Raw genomic sequence first — 15,320 nt, 5'->3', positions numbered from 1 at the left:
TGTCATCTTGGTTAGCCCTGCTAAAAAGTTATAACTCGGATTTTTGTGTCTTGTTCTTGATTTCCCACGGGCCAATACAGCTGCTTACACATTTTTGACTGGGAAGGGCCGAGTCAAAATCCATCTCAGGTTGCAACTAGCCATTACAGGAGTCATAGTGCACATGGAGAGTTAGGGGCATGATGCTGACATACAAATCAGCAGACCTTCTTCCGCACATTAAGGTTCAGTAATCGAAATCGAGGCTAGAGCTGCACATTAACACGCTCACACCAATAGCATCCAATACTTCAACGCAAGCGGTATGATGTTATTGCACTCCGAATTTCTCAATCCCGCAAACAGCAGCCAATGAAGTGGTTTGGGGTCAGCAAACCCAGAGTGCAGCAAGTCTCAGATTTGGGATTACTTGTTGCTACGGCAGAGAGGAGGAGAAACAGCGCTGCTGCTTCCAGAAGCTTCCATGAAATTCTCTGCTCAGAAAGCTAATATTCAGCACAACAGATCTGAGCAACTGTAATCAATAAGATAAGCAAGTTACACATTATTGAATGCATTCTGAAATCATGGCAAACAGAGGTTCGCCCAGCCAGGACTGGTACAAATGCTATTTGTTTGCTCCTCCCCCTTCTTTATCTTGCAAGGAGTGACTGAAGGTTTCTAGGTCTAGAAAGCCGTGACCCAAACACAAATTAGCCATGACGTCTCAATCTGAGTAAATGGAAATTCCCACCCCCACCCCCCGTTTCAACAGAGGATTTTAAATCTCAGTTTTATCCCAATGTGCAATCTCAATTCGGTTTGCTCTGGCATCTGCATCCAAAGTTTCCAACTCTAGCACTGAAACTACTGCCTTAAGAGAAACGGATCAGAGATATGCTAGGACCAATTCCTTTATGAAAATTACGACTTGTCTCATTCTTATACATGGATCATTAAGACGGCCTTCGTCATTTAGAATAATGAAAAAAAAGTTTGTTGTTTTTTATAATCTAGTAGGAAAAGCAATTAGATGTCTTGGCTCCGCGTTCAAAACTTAAAAGCATCTGGTACTGAAACGGAAATATCTGGCTACATCAATTTTTTTGGAAACCATTTACTATGAAAAGTGCTTTTTAGGCGACCTTAAAGACATTTGGCTCGGGGCCAAATTATGTGTTACATGGGAGACATTGCAACAGTCTTCTTGTTTTTTGTTTTGTTTTTATTTTAAATGAAAAGCAGCCATGGGAGGCTGCCAGAAAGCCTGCAGAGCTGCTGCTGTCTCCTGCCTGAGAACTAATTTACTAACAGATTAATTCTGTATGAGAAACGTTAATCCACACCAGCCTATTGTCTATGCAAATATAAATTCCTGTCTATCTTTTGTAGTGGTGCGGATAAACATTTTAGGGGAGCAGATATCAGCTGCTGTTTCCCCAGGGCACCCTGTCCAAGGCAGGTAACTCTTCTTGCATACTTCTGTTTTCCAATTCCAACACCAAAAACCTTTAATGGCATAAAATATATAAGTCAGACAATAAAAATATTACATAAGCCAAACTATTACAGTTATACAACAGCTCTCATCTCTGAGTTTTATCAAAACGCACTTTTATAACACTCTGCAAGAATTTGGCCACTTTCACCGTTATACTGGTAGACCTATTATTCAGGAGAAAGGACACCTTAGCATAATCAGAGGGTCCTGTCTTGTTTGCCAAGATGGAAGTTAAAAATCTGGATAGAGTTTCTGCATAGTAAGAACAGTAAAATAGCGTGTGTGAGATAGTTTCAATACAACTCCTCCCACAGGGGCAAGTCCCAGCAGAATAAGGTACAGAATTGCAGATGGCAAGACATTGAATCTTCAGGTTTCAAATATGGAAGAAAGGCACACAATAAGGAGCAAGGGTATGAGCAGTCTAAGGGCCAAACTACACTTTGCCAGAGGGATCTGGGATTTGATTCTATAATGTGCAATTTAGCTGCTAAAAGCAAGCCGATTAATAGGAATCAGGGCCATAGAGCTGGGGAAGGGGGTTAACTCTTTCCCCCTCCCATGTCGTTTCTCCAATTAAAAATACTCTAATGGAAAACGAAGATGGGTACAATATGGGTACAATGCTTTCCCCCCCTACCAGAGTTTAAACCACCTAAGGATGGGGATGTCTTATGGGGTTTTTTTGAGGGGGGGGCTAAATTATACAGTGGGGAATTCCAATATGGATCCCCAGCTTTCAGAAAGCAGCTTCTCCAGCAAAAGTAATGCCAAAATAGGAGCTGGACAGGAACTACATTAAAGAAAAGGGAAGAAGAAAAGAGAAGAAGAAGAAAAGTTGGTTTTTATATGCCAACTTTCTCTATCACTTAAGGGAGACTCAAACCGTCTTACAATCACCTTCCCTTCCCCTCCCCACAACAGACACCGCGAGGTAGGTGAGGCTGAGAGAGTGTAACTAGCCCAAGGTCACCCAGCTGACTTCATGTGGAGGAGTGGGGAATCAAACCTGGTTCTCCAGATCAGAGTCCACTGCTCCAAACCACCGCTCTTAACCACTACACCACACTGACTGTCCATGCTCGGTAAAGGTCTTAGTGCTACGGATGTTGGTCTGGTGCAGCATCTGTGTGCTGGACAGCTATTATTGTTCTATTTGGACTAGTAACTATTAACAAGGGTATAAAGCACAGTGCCAATGTGGGTTCAAGCATTTCTTCTATCCACAAATTCTTCACGGCCCCTTTGTAGAGTGCTGAGTCAATATTATCAGTTCAGTTCTGCATATGGTAAAATGGGCAGAACCCACCAAGGAACACGGGAGACCCCTTTCTGTGGCAACTTCTTCCTACTCATCAGCCCACACTTACACAAATCAAAGAAGCGGGTGTCGGAAAGATTCCCAGGAACTTACTTGAGTGCTGTTTTGTAGTGATAGATGGCTTCGCTGTTGCGACCTTGGTCTTTCAAAAAATTGGCATAGTTATAGTGCACCTTGGCATTGTGGGGCAGAGTCTGCACGCCAGACCTAGGAATGGGAAACCACACAAGAAAAGATACATAAATTCATGATTTCACACTTCATCAGCTTACCCCCAACAAGCATCAAGTAAGAGTAAAGCAGGCTGGAAAACAAGCGCTCGAAAAGAATCCTAGTGAATCTCCTATTGCAGAACAAGGCATACTTTAGCAATCACAGCCTCCTCAATCCTGCTATTTACTATGGATGTGATAAACAAATAAAACGGCATTCGACCAAGTCAGGCTATTAATCCACCTAGCTCAGTGCTGTCTACTCTGAATGGAAGTGGCTCTTTCAAGCCTCAGGCAGAGAAAAGGTCTTTCCCAACACCTGCTGCCTAGGATCTCTTAAATGAAGAGTCCAGGGATGGAATTTAGGTTGCCCTTTGTGCAAACCTTGTGCTCTCCCATACCTCTCCCTTTCTCAGCTGGAAACACAAGGCTAAGCTGGTGGCACCCTTTGACATTACACATGCCTCCTCTATCCTGGGAGGCCAGTAGTGACATAGCGTGGGCAGAACGGTGTGGTCATAAAGCAGGGAACGGCCTATGAAGCAGTCTCAGTTTCCAGCAGCTTTTTTCAAGAGCCAGCGTGGTGTAGTGGTTAGGGGCGGTGGACTCTAATCTGGAGAACCAGGTTTGATTCCTCACTCCTCCACATGAAGCCTGCTGATGGTCTGATTCAGTATAAGGCAGCTTCATGCGTATGTGTGAAATCATAACGTGAGGATTGGCCCTACATGTTTGTTAAGTCAAAGAAAAAGTGACTAGCATTTACTAAACCTGATCCTTCATCCACTCAGGAGATTATTTTCTAAGTAAAAGTGGAAATATTAAAAACACTCATTTCCCAGCCAATGGAGGAAAACCTAGAAGACGCATAATTAGTCAACACACAATAAAGTTTTCCATGCCTGTTTCCGTCGTCCTCCCAACTGGCACTTTCCACACACATTTTTCCTAACATAAATTCCTAAACACGATTATCTTTCCCTTCAAAAAAAAATATGCAGCAAATGAACTGGCTGAGGGGGGGAAAACCAGATACACTCAGTTTGAGAACAATGTCTCAGCGTGATTTCCTTCCTAATTGACTGTTACGGTGTTTCTGAGAGACTAACCTCTAACACAATGTGCTGGCACGAAATCCGGTGATGTAAATTGATTTGTAAAGGTTGTACCAGTGCCAGCTTAAAGCAAAAATAGTTATGCAAATTTGCTTATTTTGCATAAACGTGCTCAGCTTCCTTGCTGAAACCTAGTGTCGTCTAATGGGTATGAATCTGAGCTGCAGAACCAACAATTCCCTGGTTCAAATCAATGCCAAAGATATATAAATATAGATTCTCGGCCTATCGGCTAAGATCAAGTGTGTATATAAATTAGCCTTAGACAAGAAACCTTACCTCAGCCATGTGTGTGTGTGTGGTTTTCAAGGCAGGAGACAGGTGGTTTGCCATTACATTCCTCTGCATAACAACCCTGGTATTCCTTGGTGGTCCCCCATCCAAGTACTAACCAGGGCTTAGCTTCTGAGATGTGATGAGATCAGGCTAGCCTGGGCCTTCCAGGTCAGGGGGCCATAGAGTATGGATCCATAAATCCACACAATGAGTCCAGGGAAAGATGGAGGGGGGTCAACAAGTTTGGAGGGAGCCCCAGGTTTACAGAAAATTATGATATGTTGAAAAAATATTGGGGGATAGAAAAACCTAAAAATCATAAAAGCAATGGCTGCTTCTGTAGGAAACCAGTGCCATTTGGGATGTTGCTAGACAAAGCTCAATCAACCTTGCTAATGATTCCAAGCCAGCATGGTGTAGTGGTTAAGAGCAGTGGTTTGGAGCGGTGGACTCTGATTTGGAGAACTGGGTTTGATTCCCCACTCCTCCACATGAGCAGAGGACGCTAATCTGGTGAACAGGGTTGGTTCCCCCACTCCTCCTCATGAAGCCAGCTGGGTGACCTTGGGCCAGTCACAGCTCTCTTAGAGCTCTCTCAGCCCCACCTACCTCACAGGGTGTCTGTTGTGGGGAGGGGAAGGGAAGTTAATTGTAAGCCGCTTTGATTCTCCCTTAAGTGGTAGAGAAAGTCGGCATATAAAAACTAACTCCTCTTCTTCTTCATTTAATGTCAACACGAGGAAGAGGGGAGAGAGACAGACTAAAAAAGGTGAAACATAGGAGAGAAGGTAATGCTGAAGGGAGAAGCAGCAAAAAAGTTTAAAAGGTAAAGTTGACGATGGTGGAGGGGAATTAGAAAAGGTGTGTGAGGGGAGGGAACAAATGTTGCCAGGGGGAGAAAGAGAAAAATGAAGGTAGGAAGTTAAGGGTAGAAGCTGCAGGTACTGCCAGTGGGAGGTAAATAGAAAAGAAAATGGAGAAATGATATGAGAGTCCTTGCAGGTCCCCCATGTGTGTGTCTACACAGATACACACCAGACCCTTCTTCATCGGATACATAAAATTGTTGTTCAGAACCCCACAAAGGGGCATAAATAGCATAACCAGAAGTTAAAAGCAATATTATTTATGTATTATATATTTCACATATATGTCACCTCTCCAGATACCAGCTTAAGGTGGTTCACAAAGCAAAATAATACAATAAATGTGTAAAAACAGCATAAAATGATCAATAATAAACATCCCTTAAAAATACGTGAGGGCATAAATCAGCATTTAAATAAAACAACTATACCTCAGACTAGGAACATGCACTTCCCTGGTCTACTGTGGCAAAAATAATCTACCTGCTAGCATCTACATTTATTTATTTTATTTACTAAATTTATAGCACACCTTTCGGAGACTCAAGACAGATTCGACACTGTAAATCAATGCAATCAATAGGATTAGGCATAGGTTAAACAATGCAGAAAATGGTATTATGCAAGTAGAAAACAATGCAGTGAGAGCAGGATAATGCATACAACAAACAGATAATACATACTCTGCACAGTGGGTATAGTACACAGTCCTTTTCTGTTTATTATATCATCTTCCTGAACCATTTTGTTATAATATTGCCCCATTACCATTATAAAAATGCCCTCTTGATCAATTCTCGTTTTACATAGTTTGCAGAATGCCAGAAGAGTGGAAGCCTTCTGACCTTATCAAGGAAGCCATTCCACAAGGTGGGGGCGGGGGGGGGGGACAAAAGAGAATGCATGTGTACAGGCAGTTACTGGTCTTGTCCATTTGCAAGATGGAACCCTCAGATCCTTCTAGGACACAGCTGAAAATGCTAAACACAGAATTTCCAGCACCCTCGCCAAACTACAATTCCCAGCATTCCTTGGGTGAAGCCATGACAATTACAACAGCTAAAACTGAACAGTACTCGAGAGATATGCTGAGAGTCAAGTGGCAGCTTTTTAAAAAAACAAAACACTGTTCCATGAATCATCACCATAGGTAATAACGTTTCCCCCCTCATGATAAACTGTTTTCTGTGCAACCTCCTATTAAATTGCCTTCCATTGATCTTTCATGAGTGCTCATGGTTGGAACTTATTAAATAATCCTGTTTGCGATGCACAAAACAAGGCGGAGCGGCATACACAGCAACTGCTAGTTTGGCAGAGTTAACATGCATAAATAAAAAGCAGTAAAAGCATCCTGCTATGTGGGGAGAATCATTCCCAGTCAGCACATTTGGCTCAGGGAACAGATTTGCTGAACAAGGAGAATCCATTTATAGATGGGATATGGAAGCATTTTAAAAGTCTGATCCCCAAGATGAGGAGATTCACTGGCTGGGGGATGCATTATCCTTCTGGCACCCCTTAGCAGTGGGATATATGGCATTTTAAAATGCTGATTTTCAGCATATACTCTAAATGGAATATCTTACGGAAGCATGAATCAGTGTGGCCAAATCTGCTGAATTGAGGCAAAGAGAAAGTTGGCGAATAAGATGCAGCTGATAGAAGGTGCTCCGGGCCACCATGCCGACATGCTTTTCAAACAGTAAGGCAGGGTTCATGAGCACCTCCAAGCCCTTAGACTGCTCTGAAAAAGCCAACATTAATCCATCTAGGACTAGTGGATTCAGTCCCTCTAGAATATCAGCCTTCCTGATAAAAACCAACTGTTCTTCGTCTTCTTCCTACACTCTCAGCCTCATCTACCTCGCAGGGCTGTTGTGAGGATACAGTGAAGAAGGGAGAACCCTGTGCATCTCCTTGAACTCACTGGAGGAAGGTGGGAGGAAAATGCACTAGACAGAGGTAGATATATAGCTTTGTGGCACCAAATGGAAGTTTTGCCACTTCTTTCCTCACCTCTGCCTTTATGCCATAATATCATGAGACAGAATTAAAAAAGACCTCACAGACCTTATTGTTCATTCCCTGGTCAGTGAAGGAAACCCAGAAATAGGCAAGTAGCTACCCAATCTCTACCTGAAGACCTCCACCAAAGGACAGCCCATCCACCCATCTAGGTAACTGGTTCCAAATACTTAGCACTGCTAAGTACCACATCTTCCAGAAGACACAGGTGCAAAGTCATACCTGAAAAGAGACTCCCTTGACAACCAGATTTCGTTCTGCTTCACGGTTTTCCAGGAGAACAGCAACAGAAGCAACACCGACATGGCCGTCGCGGTGGCTCTCCATTTATTTAGCCACGTGCAGAGCTTGTTCAAACCGTGAACCAAAAGGATGCAGTACCCCATACTGAAAAGGCAAACGTGAAAGGAGAAGAGAGGAAAACGTCAGAGTCTCAGTGTTATATTTCGACTCCATTCAGACATGACGCAACGCCATGACTCGTTTTAAATATGGTTAATCTGTAAAGCCGGGATTCAGCTCGCAGGCAATCGTTCACCAACCTTTTCAAGCCTGTGGGCACCTTTGGAATTCTGACACAGGGCGGTGATGACAACTACAAAATGGCTGCTGCAGGGGGCGGAGCCATATACACAGAGAGAGGAAACCCAAGTGCAGGGGAGAAGGGTGGTAAGTTAAAAAAAATACACTGGAAAGAGGAGTGAGAGAGAATAAAACCAACACTGTGGTGTAAGCTGCCACTGGAGCAATGTTATTTTAATTTGCACAGCCAATCAGATCTCCAGTGGTCAAGCAGAAGCCCTCCGGGGGAAGAGCCTCACATGGCCACGCCCACTTTCTAAAAACACCCGGTAGGCACCAGGAAAGGTGTCGGTGGGCACCATGCTGAGGACCTGCGCACTAGAGGATTAAATACTTTTGTACAGAAAAGAACAATAAACTTGTATTTGGGGATCCGATGCAGTAAAAAGAAAATTTTCTATTGAATTGAAGCACTTATGAAACCGATACAGTCCTGTATATTTCATGCTTCTACAGGGCAGACTGGGAGGAATATTGCTGCCAGCTGAAGCTGTGCTTCTATTTGCTCTTCCTGTTTGTAGGTATAAAGTTTAAGCATAGTAAGAGACGCAAGGCCTTAGGAGTGAGATGAAGGGCAGAGCCAAAGAGCCTGTGGCCTTCGACAAGCTAGCCCATGGGACCTAGGACAGGCACACAATAAAGCTGGTTATTTTTTGTCCGTTTCTTTTAAATTGTATTTCCTCCCCACCGTATGTATTTTGATAGTACTTTTTATTACTGCTGTAAGCTACTTTAGGTCCTTTTGAGGAGAAAAGAGGCAGATAAATATGCTAAGAAAGAACATTTTGCAAGATGCAATCATGGTTTGAAGGGCCAGCACAAACCACAGGTTGCTGATTTGAACTGCAGGGACAAACTAGAGTTTCTGCTAAAGAGGAAGTAATGATGTTAGTCAGTTTGCGAGGAGGAAGAGAGGGAACACAGGAGCACAAAGCTTATTCAACACAGTTCCAAATAAGCACTACACCTGAACTAGCCCAATGCGTTTAAATTACCAGAAGGCAAATATTTATTAATGTATCTATCCCACCTTTCATATGAACATATGAAACTGCCTTATGCCAAAAGTCAATCCATTAGTCCATCTACCTAGACAGGAAGCAGTTCTTCAGGTCTCAGGCCGGAGCCTTGGGGGGCTGACCCTGGGAGTGAAAAGGAAATAGCCCCCCACTCGCCTCTAAGCAAGTCAAGAGTTCCAACACATGGTCACTTACTTAGCTTGAGAGAGGATGCCATCAAGCATCTTAAGACCATTCCCTGAATCTGATGGTGGCAGAATGGATTGTACTAGGGCTGTTGAATTAAAAAAAATTCGGTATAGTTCGGATTCGGCTGAATTCGGCCCGTTTAGATTCGGGATATGCCGAAGTCCGAACTCCCCCACTTCGGGTCCGTGCAATTCGGCAGGAATTCAAAGTTCGGGAAAAAAATTCGGCTGAATAAAGCCATTAAAAACACAACCGCGCCTTTCCGCGGCTCTGGGGGGGGCATTTTGGGGGGTAGAGGTCCCAAACTTTGAGCGGAGCTTCAAAGGACGCTTCTTGAAAGAACCCCCAAGTTTTGTAAAGATTGGGTCGGGGGGGCTGAGATATGGGCCCCGAAAGGGGTCCCCCCCACCCTTAATGTGCATCTCTGAGCAGAGCTTGCCGCCCACGCACAAAGCTCCCAGCCCCGACAAACAGCTGATAAGTTTGCATAGCATTGCAACACAACTGCAAGCACCAAGACTGCAAAAGCAACACAACCTTGTAAGCAACACCTTTGCAACTGTGCAAAGCAACACCTGACACCTGGGAGTTTGCAAACCATGGAAAGAGACAGAGGCAGCTAGCTATGCATAATGAGCAGGGGTGGAATTTCCCCTTTTGCATGGGACTCCAAATGCATTCTTTAAGTCACCATTTGAAAACAAGTTTTGAGCAAGCATCCAGATAGACCTAACCGCTCTTATGAATGAGGGAAAACCTGAAGACACACAACTGAAACCCCCCCTCAAACCAGGGAGAGAGAGACTCGAGGGGGAACACACACCCCAGGCAGAACCGGCAAAAGCCCCTTTGGCTTCTCCCCCACCCACAGAAACTGCTCCTTCCCCACACACACACAGACTCTGCTTTCCCCCCACACACACACACACAGGAGAAAAATTATAGATTAAAGCCCCCAAAGGGGTCTTACTGTGGCTGTCTTCTGTTCCAGCAGGAGGGGCTGGGAGGAGGTCTGGGTAATCCAAGACGTTTCCATTTAGGCACGGGACGTTTTGCTCTGGAGGAGATGCATACAGGATCCCATTCATCCCAATACGGAAAAGGGGAAAGGGGAAAGCCCATATCTCGGGACCCCCTGACCCAATGTTTACAAAACTTGGGTGGTCTCTTAAGAAGGCTTGTCTGAAGCTCCGCTCAAAGTTTGGGATCTGCACCCCCAAAAATGCGCCCCCTGCAGCCACAGAAAGAGAAAAGGGGGGAGCCAATATTTCTGCCCCCACTGAACCCATCTTTACAAAACTTGGGTGGTATCTTAAGAAGGCTTGTCTGAAGTTATGCTGAAAGTTTGGGGGCTGTATCCCAAAAAAGCGCCCCCTGCAGCCACGGAAATGGAAAAGGGGGAGGGGAAAGGGGTGGAGCCCATATCTCGAGACCCCCTGACCCAATGTTTACAAAACTTGGGGGGTATCTTAAGAAGGCTCATCTGAAGCTCCACCGAACGTTTGGGGTCTGTACCCCCAAAAATGTGCCACCTGCAGCCATGGAAAGAAAAAAGGGGGGAGCCCATATCTCAGGACCCCCTGACCCAATGTTTACAAAACTTGGGTGGCCTCTTAAGAAGGCTTGTCTGAATCTCTGCTGAAAGTTTTGTGTCTGTACCCCAAAAAATACACTCCCTGCAGCCACAGAAAGGAGCGAATGTGCACAAGCACCCCCCCACACACACACACACGAAGATTTCCCTCTCTCTCTCTCTCTCTCTCTCTCTCTCTCTCTCTCTCTCTCTCTCTCTCTCTCTCCCGGCCGGGCCGCACATCAGCTGATTCCTCCAGTACTCAATCCTGACTGACTGGCCAGAAGAAGACCCAGCTTGGCCACCGATTGGCCGGGGGAGGAGAATGCTGCTTACTGACGGCCGAATTTGCCGGATTTATTCGTGAACTTCCGAACTCAATGAATTCGGGCCCCCCGGTTGCCCACCATTTTTGAGTTCGGTTCGTCCCTAATTAAAAACCACCGAATCAGGGGAAATTCGGCTGTTTTTCAGTTCGGGCCGAACCGAATCAACAGCCCTAGACTGTACCACTTCAAGCTTCGTGGCGGCAGGGGGAGGTGTCACATTTTTAAGTTCTGTGCAAGGAGCAGGGGATGGGTTAGGGTATGCTAGTTTCTTACATATTGGTTTTTTTTTATGGAGGGGTACTTTTGAATAAGGCACATCCACCTATATTCTGAAGTGATACAATCTGTTCTACCATCTCCTTATATTTAGACTATGGTTAGAAAAACTGTGGCTTACCTAAATCAACCCACTGAATTCTAGGTTCAGCTTTGAACCAGGGGATTTCCAGTGCATACCTGTTGTTCACAATCACAACAGTGTGTATGTGTGTGTGGCCTTTCTTATGTTCTTATATACTAGGTATAATGCTGCTGCAGTCATCTTGTTTGTGGGCTTCCTAGAGGCACCTGGTTGGCCACTGTGTGAACAGACTGCTGGTCTTGACGGGCCTTGGTCTGATCCAGCAGTGCTTTTCTTATGTTCTTATGTGTGTATAGAGTGCTGTCAAGTTGCACCAAGTTATAGAAAACCCTGGTGGGGTTTTCAAGGCAAGTGATTAAGCTGGTTCGTCATTGCCTTCCTCTGCAGAGCCGTCCTTGGAGGTCCCAAGTACTGACCCAGCTTAGTTTCCGAGATCAGGCTATACTACACCATTCCATGTCCCTCAATCACAACAGTGTGTGTGTGTGTGTGTGTGTGTGTGTGTGTGTGTGTAAAGGGTCGTCAAGTTGCAGCTGACTTATGGCAACCTTGTAGGGTTTTCGAGGCAAGATACTAACAGAGGTGGTTTGCTATTGCTTGCCTCTGCATAGCGACCCTGGTATTCCTTGGTGGTCTCTCGTCCAAGTACTAACCAGGTCCGACCCTGCTTAGCATCTGAGATCTGACGAGATCAGGCTAGCCTGGGCCATCCAGGTCAGGGCAATCACAACATTACTGTTCACCAAAAACACAAATCCAGAGCCATAGTGGCAGCTTCATGCCTGTGTACTTCAACAAGGTATTTTCTGTGACAACAAGCAATGTGTGTGTCTGAGGGGGATGTATTATAATACCATTCCTCTCAAATTCTTTATGTCTGAAGTTCCATAGCTGCCCATATGTGTTATTCAAAATACTGGACATTGCTTACTCAAGGGCCTTCTCACATACTCAACTGAGCAACTTCTCACATAACATTAACAGGCTTTTTTTTTTTTTTTTTTGCTTCGCTGCCAATATAATGGCTTATTAGGTTTTTTTAATGCATAATTGTTTTTAAGTTGAGTATTTTGTCTGGAGATTTTAGTTTACCGTAAATTTCTTTGAGTTTATTAAGTAAAGTGCTGTTAAATATTTTTTAAAAAAAAAACAATTGTTTATTAACTAAGTCAGCATAACTTTACAAAACATTTCCTTAACCTGAAGCTAAGTTATCTAAACATGTGGAATCTGTGCTCTATCACTACAAAAGAGACATTTCCCCCCCCCAAAAAAACAGACCTTCAAGAAGTGCCCCCCCCCCCTTCAAAAATACTGTTCAGACTGAACTTCTGGCTTACTTTTCTAATTACAAATAAACAGATCTTTTAAAAGTTTATGGCTCCTTAAATTATTTCATGTGTTTGCTTAAAATGCAAACCAATGCCAGCATTGCAAGGATATGATCACCATAAATCCGTCCAAATACCAACCCCGTCTAGTATATGGCCAAATCGCATTTTTCCCTCCAAAGGACTCATTTGCTGTTTTGTTAAAACAGCTAAATCTTCAGTCTAGACGTAAAGCGCCATGAGCTAATTTGTTTTTGTTCTCTGAAAAGCCTTGGCTTTTATTCCAGTGTATTCGTCGGCCTTTGCCAAACTATACAGCAACAGCATCTCCTTGTTTGTTCTTATGATCTTGAGTCCTTATGAAACCAACCACTTAAAAAAAAAAAAAAGCAGTCTGATTTGTCTTCAGAGTGTTTGACATTAATAGGCACCGACCCAAACGTCAGATGTTCAAATCTGGGTAAGAATCTTTTTAAAAGCACTGTTGTAACAGTTAGTGACGTAACTGCGTTTTATCTGTGCAGAGCTCTCTGTAGAGACAGAAACTCAATTGTAATACCAAAATTGTTTTTGTTCCCTCTGTTTTAAAATATGCCAGGAATGGCTTCAGGGCGGCCGTATTTTTTTTCACTCAATTGCTCCCTGTACACGTTTGTGCACATGATCGATTCAGGAAGCGCAGCATGTGATAGGGCAAGGCGACATAAATACACTTAACAGTTACTTCCACAATTGCAGCTGCTCCACCAGATGATACACAACGTTTCTTCAAGCAATCACAAGTTTTAGAGCCAATCAATTTTCATTACTTTACCGAATGAAATACTGATCATGGGGAACTGAATCCTTCGAGCCCCTTCACTGGCTGAAGAAAGCTGGAGCCTGTCAGACAACCAGTCCATATATTCAATCTCCAGCGTTCCTGAGTGGTGTAGTGGTTAAGAGCGGTGGTTTGGAGCGGTGGACTCTGATCTGGAGAATTGGGTTTGATTCCCCCACTCCTCCACATGAGCAGCGGAGGCTAATCTGGTGAACCAGGTTGGTTTCCCACTCCTGCGCATGAGGCCTGCTGGGTGACTTTGGGCTAGTCACACTCTCTCAGCCCCACCTACCTCACAGGGTGTCTGTTGTGGGGAGGGGAGGGGAAGGTGATTGTAAGCTGGTTTGATTCTTCCTTAAGTGGTAGAGAAAGTCGGCATATAAAAACCAACTCTTCTTCTTCTGTTCAAAGACCTTATGCAACACTGTTGAGCACAGTGCGAGTTGTTACACCCACAGAAAACAACCATTCTTCACTCCCTCTACCTGTGACAACCAGAAATTTCCCCAGAAATCCTGCTTCTGGGAGGTCCCCTATCCCCCAGGAGCAAATTTCTGAGGAAGGCTACATGAGGGTGGGGAGCTGAGAATGCTGCATTCATGGGTGGACATCCTTGCACCCGCGGAAATGCTGCACCCGATCCAAACCACTGTCCCTAAAACCCCTAAAGAATCAAGGGGCTGGAGGACATTTTCATACAAGGAGTAGCAAAAATACTTCTTAGTTTATCAAAGATATGACTGGGAAGAAAGTGTGGAAGGTTTATGAAGGTTATAGAGGTATCTAAAGATTATAAAATTATGATTGGCAAGGAGAAAATGGGTAGAGAGAACACTTTTTCCCCCTCTCTCTCATATAATTCAGGGTCTCCCAATTAAGTTGATTGGCAGTAGCGTTGTGCCTATAAAACGTTACCCCGGGTCGATCTGATCAAGGATAACGCACTGGAGATCAGGAACTACTTTTTACAACTTATGCTATTTAATGGTACCAGTTTAAACTGTACAAACAGGGATCAAATCTCTCCAGCTGAAACCAAAAGAATCACTGCAGAAAGAATCACATTGTCATTCAGAATTGATCAAGCTTTATAGACTTCTACCAATAAGGATACATTTTCTAATTTTCCCAGTTTCATTCTCAACAAGCAGTTTCTGCAAAGCAAAGTCTTTTGAGGAGATGCAAAGGTCCTTGTAATGAGATAATGAGCTAGCGAAGCAGAGGAAAACGACTGTGCTGGGATGTTGCAACATTGAGGAACGTTAGTGTATGTGAGGTCCTTATGCAGACTGAGTGAAAAGCAAGAGAAAAGAGAGGAAGGGGAGACGGTTCTTGACACGCATTTATCTATATGGGTGTCATGTCTAAAAGGAGGATTCCTGTACCTGTTTATGTACACAGGGGCAGTTTATAGTGCCACAGGTAAAAGACCTTTATTTGGGGCACTTCATTAGCTTCAGGTCTGACAAAAGAAAACCAGACCTTCCCATACTACACACACAAAAAATAGTGTATAGATTTATTAGCACCAGGCTGCTGATGTAGCACAGAGAGTGAAGTGCTTTTATACTGACCAAATCACCCAACAAACACTCCATGGCCAACCACTGGGAAATCGCTATTATAATAAATTAGCAGTGGAAGTTAGCTAATTGCAAATAAGCTTCATTGCAATTAGTTTTAGCACAATCCAGCCAGTGTTAGATACTTTAGATCCTGCTAATTTCAATAGGAATGACCGTTAAGTAGGTGCTTAAGTCCCAAGGAAATCTATGGGACTTAAAATTGTGTATCATTGGCTGGATCATTCCCTATTTA

At 44.0% G+C, this 15,320-nt stretch overlaps 1 protein-coding gene across 1 annotated transcript in view; it reads right to left on the bottom strand.

Annotated features, from left to right (window-relative positions):
- The window catches only part of TMTC1 (transmembrane O-mannosyltransferase targeting cadherins 1), a 183,701-nt gene that overhangs the window by 64,303 nt on the left and 104,078 nt on the right, over positions 1 to 15,320 (bottom strand). The window contains exons 10-11 of the mRNA XM_056846824.1: positions 7,521 to 7,685; positions 2,895 to 3,008 (exon numbers count right to left, since the gene is read on the bottom strand). Coding sequence (XP_056702802.1) covers positions 2,895 to 3,008; positions 7,521 to 7,685 — 279 coding nt within the window. The remainder of the gene's footprint in view (positions 1 to 2,894; positions 3,009 to 7,520; positions 7,686 to 15,320) is intronic.

The sequence above is a fragment of the Euleptes europaea genome, chromosome 3 (assembly GCF_029931775.1).
Source record: "Euleptes europaea isolate rEulEur1 chromosome 3, rEulEur1.hap1, whole genome shotgun sequence".
Classification (NCBI taxonomy): domain Eukaryota; kingdom Metazoa; phylum Chordata; class Lepidosauria; order Squamata; family Sphaerodactylidae; genus Euleptes; species Euleptes europaea.
The sequence above is the reverse complement of the archived record's forward strand: the minus strand, read 5'-3'. Positions and strand labels throughout refer to the sequence as shown.